The following is a 15215-nucleotide window of genomic DNA, read 5'->3' as shown; positions in this document are numbered from 1 at the left end:
CCAGTTTAATGTAAAAATAAAACTTTATTCTGTCCCTTCAAAAACCACGAGCTGCTAATGGGGGGCGTGGGGGGGGGGGTGATTCCAGGCCCACATCAAGTCCCCTTTGGTCCTATATGGACAGTTCTGGGTCAAAGAAGAGCTGAGCTTTGAAAGTCTTGGCTTAGACACAGGAGCAGAGAGCAGGAGATACCATTACGGTTCTAAAACCTCAAAGGGGGATCCATGGGCAAGGAAGTTGGGGCAAGGGTAGGGTGGCGGTGATGAGTAGAATGACATCAAAAAGGTCACTGGTGAAGCGCTGTCTGCTGGAGAGCATGCACACGATCCTGGAGCTGGGCCTCTTCCTGGTGCCTTTCCAGGACCTGCAGCCCTGATTGCTGCAGAAAATCCTTAGCAGCCTAAGGGCAGGGTAGAAAAGGATTTAATACCTGGGTCCCTGTGCCCTAACACTTGATTCCTACAGGCTTATGGGTTAATCCACCTCTATTTGGAAGAAAGCCTTCCCAAAAAGAGGCTGGAAGTTCCGACCTGGAGTCCATATAGGCTTGCCAGGCCCAGAGAAGTGACTAGAGATAGGACTGGAAGGAAAGGGGCCATAGTGAGACTAGAGGCCTCAGAACAGGGGACCAGGGCCAAAACCCACCTCTGGCTGGTAGAGGAACAGCAATTGCAGCAGCTCCAAACTCTGGCCTACTACCTCAATGTCAGGAGAGGCCAGTGTACCAATCAAGCAGGAGAGCAAGGGCCCTGGCCACAGACGTTGGCAGTAAGCAGGACCCTTCTCTGCCACGTTGCACAGAACTGTGAGGACCTGCAGAAAGACATGTATACACAGTCCCCACAAAGGATGAAAACTAAAGACTAAAGATCGCTAAAATATGGAGTGCTGACCACATGGCCAGGCACCATGCCAAGCACTTATATGCATGTTTTGTAATCCCTACAGCTGCCCTCAGGTAGGACTGCTATTCCCAATTACACACGAGGAAACTAAAGTTCAAGATGATAAGCTGATTTGCCCAAGGTTAGTAACTAGTCGTTTAAGGATTCACATCTAGACTGGTCTGGCCCTGAAGCCATCCATACCACACCACCTGCCAGCTCTCAGGTAAGGGTACTTCTGAGTGCAAAGGCCTGCTCCCGCTGTTTTTACTTTGGCACCAGATCCCATACTTAAGTGACCCCAATACCTACCAATATGCTCACCACGTTAGAAACTGGCAACAACTGCAAGAGGGGCTCAATCAGATCCATGGAGAGCAAGGAGGTACAGAAACTAGGACTGTTTGCTAGAAGGGAAAATGTCACAGTAGAGTCCTCAAACAGGGAAATGAAACTGCAACCGCCCCCCCCCCCCAAATCCTACCCACCTTGGCCAAGTCAGTGAGTAAGTATGTCCAGTATCTAAAGGTCCTAGGCACATTATGACACATACCAGTGAGGTTGTTAAGGAGCCAGAGGCCCTCAGGAAGTAAGCTGGGCTGTTTCTGAAGGAAGAACTGCAGAAGGATAAATAAGGCAACCACAACACGCTCGTCTTCAAGCTGATTTTGCCCTCCCACAACTTCCATTGCTGCTTCTGTTAGCAAGTTGCTTAGACACCGAAGCACAGGACATGCCAGCTGCAAAGACAAGTTGGTCTGAGTATGGTCTAAGGAGGAAGGGGCTACCTGTGTACTGAAGGAAGAACAGAGTAGGAAGAAAGGTAGCCCAGACCTTGACCTGTTCTCTTCACCTACCAGCTCCAGTCCTGTATCCTCTGTTCTCTGGACAGCTCCAGCCATGTCCAATAGCAGCAACCCCAGAGTGGACAGACCCCCATGGGAGATAAGCAGGGTATTGTCGACCTGGCTGGGCAATAAGAATCAAATAGTCACTACTCAGTCAATCCTACCTTTAAGATGGCAAATGGCCTAGGTTGTAGGCTTCCTGGGCTCCAAGTAAAGAGCACTACAGAAAGAAGAAAACTCTCTGAAATTCCAGAAACCAAAGTTCAAAAACAAGAGTGTCCTAGAAGGGAGCCCTAGGGAAGGTCTGTGGGACTTCTGCAAAAGGCCTTTGTTACCTGCAGATGATATAGTGCAGACACCAGGCAAACTCCACAGCAACCCCAAGGTTCAGCTTTGGACCAGGTTGCAACAGTCGCAGGATGTGCTCAGGGAGAGTGGAGCCCAAGACGGAGCTGTCAGCAGAAGGAGAGCTGTGAGTGGGAACCACAGAAACCAAGATGCCAGTCATTCTTCCCAAATCCTAAGAGCAGGTGGGAAAGCATTCAAATCCAAAGCTCTTCCCAGCCAGACACCTTGAGCTAAAATGTGCAATAGCTTTGGAAACAAGACTCAATCACACCTCCAGGGGTTACAATACAAAGTGGGTCACACCTACCCGCACATCTGCAGACACAATTTTACTTACGGGATGATCATCTCTGGAGCTTCCTTAACTTGCAGAAGCTGGGATAAGGCATATCCAAGGGCTTCCAGCACAGTCAGATGGGGGGACTAGAAGTAGACAGAGCACAGATCTGACTCTGGAAACCGTGTCATAAGGTTCCCTGTGACCTTCAACCCCTTAGCATAGGGCAGAGGCTGAAGCTGCCTAAACAAAGCAGGGGGACCATGTAGAGACAAGTGAGGGGAGTGCTGCCCAAGGAGGGAGACAGTAGATGGACGCTCACCTGGATGCAGGCAGCCAAGGCTGGAACAATGCCCTGTGGCAGGAGCTGCCTTCTCACAGCCTCACTCTCCACAATCAGGTTACCCAGTGTATACAGACAGAGCTCCTGAGAGTGGGACAACAAAAGCACTGGGCATAGCCTATCTCAGGCTAGGGTGGGGGTGGGAGTGCGGAGGATGGAACAGTGTTGTCTTCCAGGCTCTGGGCAAAAGGGAGTGGAAGATGATGGGCATATGTATGGCTATGAACATCAGGGGAAACAAGTTTTCTTCTTCCCCTATGTGCCAGGTCAAACTACACCCAAAAGCATAATTTTTAAATCCAAGCCAAGAACAAGGTAGGAAGGGACAAGGCTTACTATAAAGTCTGAGCTGTGACCGGAGAGGTAGGTGAGAAGGTAGGAAGTGGCTGGCAGGCAGGCCTCAGCCACCGCAGACTGTTCAGAATGAGAGAGCTCATGAAGGCACCGAGCGGCCTCAAGCTGCAACAGGGCTTGGTTGCTGGTCAGAAGCCCGACCAAGGTCCGCATGCTGCCCTCCAGCCTACATGAGTGAGCACCAGAGCCCTGCTCAGCCTGTGGCCCATCCCGTCCACACTCCTGTCCATCTCTTAGAGACCCAGCCCCAACTCACACCACCCACACTGACCAGATGAAGGTCTGCTGCGTCTCAGGGTGCTGCAAGCCTCGACGAAGGCTGACCAGAGCCCTCTCTCTCTCCTTTTCTTCTGTCCCCTGCTGTGTTAATCGTAGGAAATGCTGGATCTGGAGCACAGGGCATGGAGAGAAGAGATGGCAACATAAAGTTGCCAGAAAGCAAGCATGAGTCCTACTCTGCCCACTTCACCTGTGAGCACTCCAATGTTGCACCATCCCTAGAACTTGTCATTCACACTAATATGGCTAGTAAGTCTCAATCTTGCAGTAGGGTAGACAGAAGAGGGAATCAGAACTGGGTTTAATACCAGCCCTGCCACTTCTCTACAAGAAACCTAAACCTCAGTTTTTCACCTGAAAAATGGGAATAACATCTTTCCTGCCTTCTTAAGGGGTTATTTCAAGGATAACATTTAAACCTTTCAGTCTGGCACAACCTATCCCTCTAGCCATTCTCCCCGTGCAACCTATACTCCAACACCTACCATAATATGACTTGTTTCTAATGCTTCCAAGCTTTTGCACAATCTATTTTTCTGCCTGGGATACCCTCCCCAGGTCCTCCACTCCCTTCAGATTTCTATTCCGGTTACTGCCTCTGAGAAGTAAGGTCTTCCTGGCTTCCTTTTGCACATTTAGGGGTTTCTATTGTGCCTCATGTTTCCTTCATGACAGGTGGTTAGCACACCTGTCTCCTTCACTGGGTTATTGCAAGCACTTCAAAGAAAGGGATTCTCTTCATCTTTGTGTACCTCAGTACCCAGCACAGTCTCTTGGCATAAAGTAAGCACACAATGAACCAATGAACCTAGGCACGAGTGCTTTGTGAACAACATATGTAAACATAGACAATATAAACAAAGGGGATGCCCGATGCTTGCTGAATGAATAAATCAGGTAAAACTAATCATTTCATTCACTTATTCACTAAATACTGACCATCTACTATATGCCTGATAGTCTACAGGCATCTGAGTTTTCAATGACAACAACTAAGATAGGGTGTAGGTTCTGAGGCACCTGGGTGGCTCAGTCAGCTAAGTGTCCAACTTTGGCTCAGGTCATGATCTTGCGGTTGGAGGGTTCAAGCCCCATATGAGGCTCTGTGCCAACAGCTCGGGGCCTGGAGCCTGCCTGAGATTCTGTCTCCTTCCCTCTCTCTCTGCCCCTCCCCTGCTCGCACTCTGTCTCTCTCTCAAAAATAAATAAACATTAAGAAACAAATAAATAAGTCTCGTTGGAAAAACGATAAACAAGCAATTAGTAGGATCGATATTCTGCAGTCTGTCAAGACAATACTAAAAGAGACTCACTTTTAGATGCTGCAAATGCAAATGACTTGAGACAGGAAAGAGCCTAATACAGTCTTTCAAGAACTAAAAAGGGATGTGGCACCTGGGTGGCTCAGTCAGTTGAAGGATCCACTTATGTTCAGGTCAAGATCTCCCGGTGAGTTCGATCCCAGCGATCAGGATCGCTTCTGTAAGGCTTCAGCCCAGACCCCACTTCAGAGCCTCTGTCCTCCTGTCTCTGCCCCTCCCTGGCTTGCGTTCTCCCAAAAATAAGTAAAAAACAAAAAAACAAAAACAAAAAAACCTAAAAAAGGTAATTTGGGCTAAGATGAATAAACTAGTAAGGTTGGAGGGAGGCAAAGGTTAGACAGTGCTGGACATTATAGGTCACAGGAAAGATTTCGGTCTCTATGTGTTCTTAAAAGGCACATCTGTCTGATGTATGGAGAATGAATTTGAAGGCGGCAAGCACAGATACAGATGACCTGTTAGAAGGCTATTGTGAGTACACGGAGAAGAGGATGGCTTAGCCACGATGGTGAAGCACGTAAGGACGCCAAAGCTCCTTAAGACGTTTAAAACGACTAAGACTTGATGTATCGGTGTGGGGATGAGAGACCGAGTTGTCGAGGATGATTCACCGGTTTCTGGCTTGGCCCACTGGATGGATGGAGGTAGTGAAGGGACCGCGTCCAGATGTGGGGCAGACCTCAAAAGGAATTTGGCGCCAGCCGGTGTCGACCTCACCGTGCACCCTGTCGCCTCACCTCAGTTTCCCCAAGGATCATGGCCACACATCCCCCTTCGGCTTCCTCCGACGCGTCGTCTCTCAGCAGTCTCTTACTGATCAGCTGCTGTTCCCTCCGCGCCTTCCGCAGTGCTGGGGGCAAAGAAGCCGGCTGAACGTAGGGGGGGGCATCTAGGACTCTGAACCCCGTCTCCAACCCGGGAGCCTCCTTATCCTATCTCCGACCGCCATAGCCACCCCGCGCATCCTGCCGTCTCCCGTGCTCGCCAGCACCTGCCTCCCGCTCCCGTCGGCGGCACCGTAGCTCCTCTACCACGCAGCCCACCGGTCTGAGGCGACCCTGCCTTCCGCTCCACATGGTGGGCCTGGATAAAATTCGCCCAAAGCAGAAAGGCAGCGAACCCCTCCACGAGCCTAAAAGATGGCACGCACCGCGCAACCGCAGCGCTTGCCGGAAAAGGAGGTGCGAGTGGGCGGAGCACGGCGCAAAGAGAAGGCGGGGAGGAGCAAGAATGCGCGACCACGATGTGGAGCAGGGCGGGGACAGAGGGGGTAAGGACCGATGGAGGGGCGGGGCGAAGGGAGAGTAGAATGGGGTGGGACTAGGGCAGGGAGGGGCGGAGCGAAAGCTAGAGGCGGAGTAGGACCTCTGCAGCCAGGAACCTAAGCAAAGCCGAACATCACGGTTTTTCTCCTTCCCAGTTCTAGGAAAGAAACTCAGCCTCGACTTGGACTGACAGTGCCTCACCTTCCGCTCGGCAAATACAACCTCCCCATACCTAACACATCCTAGACGAACATTCAAAACTACCCCGACCTCTAGGAAGATTTCACCAATAACTCGGCTCTCACTGATGAACGCTGGATTCGCATTACTTTATTGTTCTCCATCATGAGTTATCCCCAGTACAACACGTATAAAGAAAATGAGACAAATATAATTATTTCCCTGTTCTAAATAAAAGTAATTCTTTTTTTAATGTATATTTACTTTTGAGAGAGAGAGCGTGTTACGGAGAGGGGCAGAGAAAGAGAGAAAAGGAGACACAGAATCTGAAGGAGGCTCCAGGCTCTGAGCTGTCAGCACAGAGCTGGAGGTGGGGCTGGAGCCCATGGACTGTGAGATCATGACGTGAGCCCAAGTCCCACGCTTAACCGACTGACCCACCGAGACGCCCCTAGTAATTCTTTTTTTAATATTTAATTGTTTTTTTACTGTTTATTTTTTTTTGAAAGAGACAGAAAGAGCGAAGGAAAGGCAGAGAAAGAGGGAGAGAGAGAATCCCAAGCAGGCTCTGCGCTATCAGCAGAGCCCCACCCACTCAGGGCTAGATCCCAGGAACCATGAGATCAAGACCTGAGCCGAAATCAAGAGTAGAATGCAACTGAGCCAGCCAGGCGCCCGGGGGGTTAAGTAATTCTTAAACCAAATTTTGAGTGCCATTAACTACCAGGCACTGGGGAAACACTGGTGAATTTAAAAACTGTGTTCCTTACCTCTGAAATCTGAATTGTGGCCAAGTAAGCCTTGCATGGTCTAATCCCTGCATACCTCTCCAGTTTTCAATGGAAGGGAGCCTCAACTAATTCATCTCTCCTGGGATCTTCTCTTTGTTCCAAGCCCTTGCTTTCCTCCTTCTCCAGGCTTTTGCACAGGCTGTTACCCTCCCTAGAGCCCTGTCTCTGCTCCACCATCCCCAATAAGCACCCTTCCCTTAATTAACACCACCCTCAGGATCTCAATTACAGTGTCCCCTACTCAGAACTACTGTACCTGCTTCCCTGTCATGAGAGCCTATAACAATGTATAGTTCATAACCCTTTTCACAGCTGTCATTAAGTTACAGTGTAATCGTTTGATGTTGTCTCCTCTCCTTCAAAATTCCAAGAAAGTAGAGTGTTGGTAGCACTTAAAAATTTCTATTGGAGGCCTCCAATTTTTATTTTTATTTTATTTTATTTTATTTTTTTGATGGTTGGTAGATTCTTTTATTAACAATCAAAAAGCTTCACACTTACAATAGGAAAATAAGTGTTTTTCTATCGATTAGTTAAATGAAAACTATCCAGGACTTTGTATGATTTCTAATGTGTGCCAAGTTTGATGCGTACCTAAGAAGACAGGACATTAGCCTACCGAAATCGTTAGGTATGACTGAAAATGAGAAACAGTAATTTATAAAACATTTACCTAATAGCTTTCCCTGGAGGCCTCTAATTTTTAGAAAGCTATTACTTAGGCAAATAAAAGAGCAAATCCAGGAAAGGGAACAGTTCTTCAAACCAACTTCCTTTGGTAGTCTAGTGGTTAAGATTTGGCACTTTCAAACCAACTTCCTTCCCGAGAATTTAATTTCATCTCTTGGAGTCAGTTGCCTTCAATCTCTTCCACAAATCACCTAGTTAAATATCTGCAGACCATCATCCTGCCCCCACATCTCTCCAGGTTCAACATCCATCCAGCTCCGGGACAACCATTTACTGAGCACCTGCTATGCACCATGCTCTGGCTGGAGGTAGGGTCTGGGTCTTATCTCCTTTGTCATGGGACAGGCTGCTTTTAACACCTACATATTTCTCCTGGTGGCGAAGGTAAGACAAGTCACCAGGCAAAATGTCTGCTCAGAGAGTTACAGCTGCCCACCCTGATTTTTTTTGCACTTATCTGCCCAACAAGACTGTCAATCCTGTAAACAACAGCCCCATGTCCTCTCTAATACAGTGCTCACTGTTCCTTTCTCCAGAGCTCCCACAAGTCCTTGGTTTCTCTCCTCTGAGTCCTCTTCTCTATGGACTGTAGCTCTGGGTCCGTGTTTGCCTCTTCCACTTCCTGGAGTACTTGAGGGACTGTGTGATGACCATGTCTGCATCCCCGGGTTTTGTACCAGCCCTGACATTTGGTAGACAAATGATAGATATTTGTTGAATCAAGGTGTGAGTTGGGGATCTTTGCAAACCATCATTGCCCCTCTTCATTTGCACCACAAAGTGCTTTCCCCAAAATGATGGGGTTTGCTAAGGAGCCAGGCTTCAGTGGCCTGAGTCTTCTGAATGCAGAGGCTTTGATGAAGAACATAACAATCAGGAGTACTCTAATAGATGTGGCTCTGTAGTCATAGACAGGTACTACCATTAGCTCCATTTTACAAAGCAGTAGCGCAGAAATCTGAGGCCCAGAAACTTGCCCAAATCTTACAACCTCAGTGGTAGAGCTGGGATTCCAAGCCTGGCTGTCTGACTGCAGAGTCAGTGTATTCAACACTGAGCTATACTCACATCTTGGTCCTCAAGAATGCACCAGTGACCTGGCCTGGCTTTGGGGCATGGCTCAGGGTATAAGGGCATGATCAACAAGGCACACAGAGAGCAGTCTGGCCTCATGAAGCCTCCCTGTTTGGAATGAGGACAGATGTGAAGCCATTCCTGAAAAATAGGAGAAGTGAGAATTCAAACATTTTTTTTGTATAGCTCTTTCCCCAGAATCCACAGGTGCAGAACTGCGAGGGCAGTTATAGAGGCATAGCCCCTACACCACCCTCTGGGACACTTGCTTTTTTTTCTTGGCAAAACAGGTAGGTTACTAATTAATCCTCATTCAACATTGGTCCAGCCTTTCCTTTCTAGGACACAGGAATTGTGTTGGGGGGAAGGGAGGGGAGAGCTAGGTGCAAGGGGGCAAACTGGGTTAGAAATGCCTTGTTTCTCAATTTCAGGATAAGAACATGGAAACTGTAAGAGGTGGAGCTACCTGGCCAATGTGTCTCTGTTAAACACTTCTTTCTACTTTTAAGAAAGCTATTACTTTCTTAATAAAGTTTTAAAAAGAACAAGTCAGCAGAAAAAAAAAAAAAGGAAGAGAGTTGTTCTTCAGACTACTTCTTCTTCCTACTTCCTTCTCTCAAACCTCATCCTATCCCTTGGAGTCAACAGATGAAATTTGCAATTCCTTCCACAAAATATCCAATTATATATCCGAGGATATTCAGGTGATTGGATTTGGGTGTGTTGGTAAGTTCATAGTAACCACCAAAACTAGAGAAAAGTTAAGCAAACTACCCCAGTTGAGTCATTGGGATAGAGGCAGAGGGAGGTAAAAGTCCTGGCCTGCGGCACTGGGGATCCTTCCTTCTCAATAACTATCAAACAAGCCTGGGGTGTCTGACTCATCAGGGCACTGCCTGGAGCATTGCACTCCAGATGCGCTACAATATCCTTCCCGCAAAAGTCCCTCTCCTGGCAAAATCCCTCATTGCAAAATTTCCCAGAACCGTAGTGCATAGAGCGGTTGGGTGGCAGAGAGGTGGGGAGTGACCAGGGTTCACAAAGGAAGTAACAGAGTGACACCCCAGGGTTACATAAACTCTCAGAGGCCGCCAAAGAGGACAAATAACGTGTGGGGAGCCTAGGAACCAGGGAGTGCCGCTGCACAGGGAAAGAAGCCAGAGCCCTTCCCTGAGCTTGCCAGGACAGAGTCTCCGAGCACCAATCGACCATGGTGAGTGTACGGTCTTGGGGACGAAAGGGAACTACTCGAAGAACCCCAGGGACTAGCTGGGGCCGCCCTGACCTCCACTCTCTTCCCAGGTGCGCGCGCCCTGCTTGCTGCTGCTGCTGCTGCTGCTGCCAATGCGGTGCGTCTCTGAGACCACACCAGAACCCTGCGAAGTGGACGACGACGATGTCCGCTGCTTCTGCAACTTCACGGATCCTCAGCCCGACTGGTCCAGCGCCTTCCAGTGTATGGCTGCCGTCGAGGTGGAGATCCACGGCGGCGGCCGCAGCCTGGAACAATTTCTAAAGGGCGCAGACGCCGACCCGAAGCAGTATGCTGACATGGTCAAGGCTCTGCGCTTGCGGCGGCTCACAGTGGGCTCTGCACAGGTTCCTGCTGTGCTTCTGGTCGCCTTCCTGCGTGCGCTCTCATATTCCCGCCTCAAGGAACTGACGCTCCAGAACCTGGAGGTAACCGGCGCGATGCCGCCGCTTCTTCTGGAAGCCACCGGGCCTGCGCTCTCCACCCTCAGTCTCCGGAACGTGTCGTGGGCAACGGGAGGTGCCTGGCTCGCGGAACTGCAGCAGTGGCTCAAGCCGGGCCTCAAAGTACTGAATATTGCGCAAGCACACTCGCTTGCTTTTCCCTGCTCCCAACTCCGCACCTTTCCGGCTCTCACCACCTTAGACTTATCGGACAATCCCGGACTGGGCGAGGACGGACTGACTGCAGCTCTTTGTCCGCACAAATTCCCGGCCCTTCGGGCTCTGGCTTTACGCAACGCGGGGATGGAGACGCCCAACGGCGTGTGCGTGGCCATGGCGGCGGCGGGTGTGCAACCCCACAGCCTAGACCTCAGCCACAACTCGCTGCGCGCCACCGCCCCAGGCGCTCCTGGATGTGTCTGGCCCAGCACACTGAACTCTCTCAACTTGTCGTTCGCTGGGCTGGAGCAGGTGCCTAAGGGACTGCCAGCCAAGCTCAGCGTGCTAGATCTTAGGTGCAACAGGCTGAACAGAGTGCCGGGGCTAGAAGAGCTGCCCAAGGTGAGTAACCTGACACTGGACGGGAATCCCTTTATGGACCCTGAAGCCCCCAAATACCAAGAAGACCCGATGAACTCTGGCGTGGTCCAAGCCTGTGCGCGTTCGGCCTTGGCTGTGGGGATGTCCGGAACCCTCGCGGTGCTTCAAAGGGCGGGGGGCTTCGCCTAAAGCCCAGGAGAGACTAATGAATTGGCTCAGATTGCCCTGGCTGCTGGGAAGCCTCGTCAGGACGTCTTAATCAACCAACCCTCTGCCCCATGTTCATTAAAACCTGAAACAACGATTCATGTCATTTACTCAACAGATGTGTGTACGGGGTGTTGTGATGTGCTAGGCACAGAGCTGGATGTGGAATCCATTATATTTAGACTTTCTTCATCCTAAGAATAGAACTTCAAGGGTGCAAGAGGCAGGGAATATTGCCCGTCTAGGCTGTGTGTGAGAAACAGAGGTTTCCGTGCAATCCAGCTTTCTGAGGAGTTTACTGGCACCTGTGTTAAAGGATATCTGAGTGATAAACGTGCCTAGCAAGTTACAGCACGTTTCCTCTGTGGTGCACTTTCCAAGAGCCAGCTTCTCCCCCTGTCAATGGCAATAAAACCCAGAGCCACTTACTTATTCTCTCTTTATCTCTCCCACCCTCCCGGGAGAAGGGACAGCTATGCCACCTGTCCTACATAAGCTCTGGGTTTCATAATTCCAGGGTTTCTCTTCTGCTATGTAAAGCCGCTTGGCACACACAGGTATTTTGGCTTTCACTGTGTCATCGGGGAATTTGGGCACAGAGGACTGTTGCAAGATGCTGTCATTAAACATTCTGTGTCTGAACCAGAGATCTGATCATTATGTTAGTAAATGTGTGTATAATTGTTTCTGGCTGGATCTTTTTTTTTTTTTTTTTTTTTTTTTCCTGGCTGGATCTTTGAATTGCAAATAGGATAACAGCTTAGACCCTTCACAGCCTCTTAGACCTTTCACAGGGCAATTAACCACATGTGCCCTCCAAACCACATTATTTCAGAGACCCAGGGCATCGACCAAGAGGTATTGTTCCTTCTAGGAGTCTCTTCTGTACATCGAGGAGGCAGCCACATCCATCAGAGAGCTACACACTTGCCTCACAGAGGAGCTGGGAGAGGGAAGGGAGGGGGATATAAATAACCACAGCCCACTGATCTGCTTCCCTCTAGTATCTAAAGCCACACAGGTAGGGATGAAAGATGCAAAGTAGCATTGGTGGGAGAGTTACACAGGTTACCAGACCACAGATGCAGAGAATCATGGGGACAGATAAACCTCCCCCCACCCCCAGTCAGGAGGCCCCCTGGAGTGTCCCCAAGGGACTTCATCCAGCCTCTTGGAACATTTCTTGTCTCAGAGAACTAACCACTTGAAGCAACTCCTTTCATCTGAATAGCTTTGAGAACTCTTCATCAAAATTATGGAGCCCCTGCTCAACCTCAGGCCCCATTAGGATCCTGGTATACAAAGATGAATCCAAAACATCCATGTCCTCAGGGAGTTCTCAATCCAATAAGGGAGATGTACACAGAAAAGATAGTTATGATTCAGTGAGTGGGAGGGATCAACTCTAAGAGGGAAGGGTGGTTCTGTGGAAGGCTGTACAGAAAAGGAGACATTTAACCAGCTCTTGAGAGGTGTTTCCTCAGGAAGGACATTCCCAGGCAAAAATGGGCACTTCAAAAGGCTCAGAAACCTGAAAGTATAATGGCCAGATCTGGGAATTATAACTGATTCGGTAGGGCTGGAGATCATGGTGATGGAAGCTGGAGACATTCATCCATTCAAGTGCTAATTATGTGCCAGGCACGATGCTAAACCCTGTGGATACAGCAGAAATCATAAAGAAGTTCTGGTTCATACGGAGTCCAGATTCTAGTTGGATGGTGGGGGTGAGGAGAAGACAATAAACATATAATATATCAAAGTAAGGTAAGTGCTGTGAAGAGAAAGAGGAGAGAGCATTGAGGATTGATATGTTCTATGGGATTGTTAGGAAGGCCTCTCTGGTGAGGGATAGTTGAACAAACTCAAGAGTGAATTGGGAAAGTGAGCTTAAGGATAGCTTCCGGAATGGCATTTCAGGTAGAGACAATGGCAAGCACAAAGATCCTGAGGGCTTTGGAATGTTATAGGAAACAGCAAGGAGGCCAATGTGGGGGAAGCAGGGTGAGCAGGGGTGAAAGGGAAGAACAGTAAGAGAAAATATTAGAGAATAGCAGGGCCAGATTATGTAGGGCCTTGTAAAGCCATGTTACTCAAAATATCATCTGAGGCAAGATAAATTTTAAGAAAGTCCAGAATGAATGTTTAGAAACTTTAATAAAATTTCACATTGCAGCAACGTTTCAATTGTATTTTATAAAAGTATCATCCACAAGGATTGCAACTTTAAAAAAGAAACTTGGTCCCTTGCCAAAGGGAGTTGGAGAAGCACCGTAAATATAGAACATAGTAAGAACTTTAGCTTTTGCTCTAATTAAGCTTAGGAGCCATCTCTCTCCTCTGGGCAGAAGAGAGATAATATAACTAAAAGCATGTCAGGAAGGGACATAGAGGTAATCCTGCAGGGTGTGAGGAGTTATTAATGGGTTTTTAGTGGACAGTTAATGGAAGCAGGCATGTGTTTGAAAAAGCCCACAGGTGACCACGTGGAGGATGGATTAGCAGATTCTAAGGGAGCACTGAGGAGGTTATTGAATGAGTCCAGGTGAGAAAGAGTGAGCTTTCTTACTACTGACCGGGACAGCAGTAGACATGGGGATGTGGGGGAAGGATGGCTCCAGGAGCTCTGAAAGAAACAGAACTGATGGGTCCCAGGATGCCTGAATGTGAGTGAAGATGGGATGACTCAGATTTCCGGTTTAGGTGATGCAGGGTTTCTCAAGGGGATGGAAATTTAAAAGAAAAAGAAGATTGGGGGAAGGGCACTTCAGAGCTTGAAGTGCTTTAGGGAACTCCCTGTGGAGAAATCCAGTAGCTAGTAGGTTTTTGGGGTTTAGGTCTGACAAGATGAGTTTGGACTGGATGCAAGAATTGAGGAGCAATGCACTGCAGAAGTGCTAGCCATGTGCTATCACTGTGAAGTGATAGCCATGGAAAAGCTCCCTGAGCCCTGGAGGGGATAGAGCAAGCAGGGAGACTGCTGGGAAGGGAAACTCGGAAAACATCAGTCAACATTTTAGGAAGCAGGAAGGGGGGGGGCCTTAAAGGAGACAGAGATGTGAGAGGAGAATTCTGAACTTTTCAGGTGGGGGCACAGGGACAGAGTGGTCAGCAGTCTCCTAGCTTCCTTCCCTATCTTTGTCTCTGTCCCCTCCCTTCAACATATTGTAGCCACTCCACTCTGGCATTCTTTCCTTTCACACTGGCTCTTCCCTCTGTCCGGAATGCTCTGGTCATTTGTTTATTCCGTTGTTCAACAAGACTCGTTTAGTGAGTTTCCACCACATGGCAAACACTTGCAAGTGCTGAGGATACATCAGTGAACAGAGCAGCAGAGGTCCCTGTTCATAAAGTGTTTACATTGCAGCAGGGAGAGTAAGGTCTATAGTGTATTAGAAGATAAATGCTGTTGAAAAAAATAGATCAGGGACAAAAAGGGGAGAGTATTGGGGGTGAGTATTAAACATTGCAAGACATAACTGAGAATGTGGCTTCTGAGCAAAGATGTGAGAGAGGTGAGAGAGTGAGCCTTGCAGTTACCTGGTGGAAACACATTCTGGAAAGAGGAATCATCCACTACACAGGCTCTGGAAGATATAGGAGATGACATCAGTGAGATGAGGGTCCACAGTTTTTTAAGGTTTATAGGCCACTGGAAAGCTTTGGCTTTTATTTTCGGTGAAATAAAAACCCACGGGAGGATTTTGAGCAGAGAGTAACATAATGTGGTTTACATTTTAAAAGGGTCATTCTGGGTGCTACATTGAGAATATCTGCAGGGGGCAAATTAGAAAACCAGTTAGGAGGCTATATTAATAACCCGGTCAAGAAATGATGGTAGATAGAAACAGTTATGCTGTTGCTTAGGACTATGGTGGTGGCTGGGATGGGAAATGGGTAGTGACCTTGAATGGGGTACCGGATTTCTTTTGTGGGTGATGAAAATCTAAAATTAGTGATGATGGCTGCACGACTATAGGAATATGCTAAAGACCAATGACATGGAGACTTTAAAAGGGTGAATTTTATGTATTCTGAATTATATCTTAATATAAAGTTGTTTAAGAAAAACCAGATGGTGGCTGGATCAGGGTGGTAGCAGTAGAGATATATATGT

General features: G+C 48.4%; 2 protein-coding genes across 10 annotated transcripts; one reads left to right on the top strand and one right to left on the bottom strand.

Annotated features, from left to right (window-relative positions):
• Nucleotides 1-4: 4 nt before the first annotated feature.
• TMCO6 (transmembrane and coiled-coil domains 6) lies at nt 5-8850 on the bottom strand. Of its 9 annotated transcripts, none has more exons than XM_042985378.1 (12): nt 8651-8850; nt 5394-5506; nt 3327-3442; nt 3038-3221; nt 2681-2785; nt 2419-2504; nt 2069-2203; nt 1743-1854; nt 1439-1625; nt 1198-1292; nt 647-814; nt 5-401 (listed from the first exon to the last, which is right to left on the bottom strand). In XM_042985378.1, exons 2-12 carry the CDS (start codon nt 5412-5414, stop codon nt 288-290), a joined length of 1323 nt encoding a protein of 440 aa, XP_042841312.1. In that variant the 5' UTR covers nt 5415-5506; nt 8651-8850; the 3' UTR covers nt 5-287. The 9 variants fall into 9 exon arrangements, with proteins under 9 accessions (XP_042841312.1, XP_042841313.1, XP_042841300.1 ...); XM_042985379.1 differs by lacking the exon at nt 8651-8850 and adding an exon at nt 5807-5904; XM_042985366.1 differs by lacking the exon at nt 8651-8850 and adding an exon at nt 5648-5800.
• Nucleotides 8851-9691: 841 nt separating this feature from the next.
• Nucleotides 9692-11784, top strand: CD14 (CD14 molecule). Its single transcript, XM_007077896.3, has 2 exons — nt 9692-9869; nt 9959-11784. Exons 1-2 carry the CDS (start codon nt 9867-9869, stop codon nt 11078-11080), a joined length of 1125 nt encoding a protein of 374 aa, XP_007077958.2. The 5' UTR covers nt 9692-9866; the 3' UTR covers nt 11081-11784.
• Nucleotides 11785-15215: the final 3431 nt, after the last annotated feature.

Source organism: Panthera tigris, chromosome A1, assembly GCF_018350195.1.
Source record: "Panthera tigris isolate Pti1 chromosome A1, P.tigris_Pti1_mat1.1, whole genome shotgun sequence".
Classification (NCBI taxonomy): Eukaryota; Metazoa; Chordata; class Mammalia; order Carnivora; family Felidae; genus Panthera; species Panthera tigris.
Note: the sequence above shows the minus strand (reverse complement) of the source record. Positions and strands in the feature narration are given on the sequence as shown.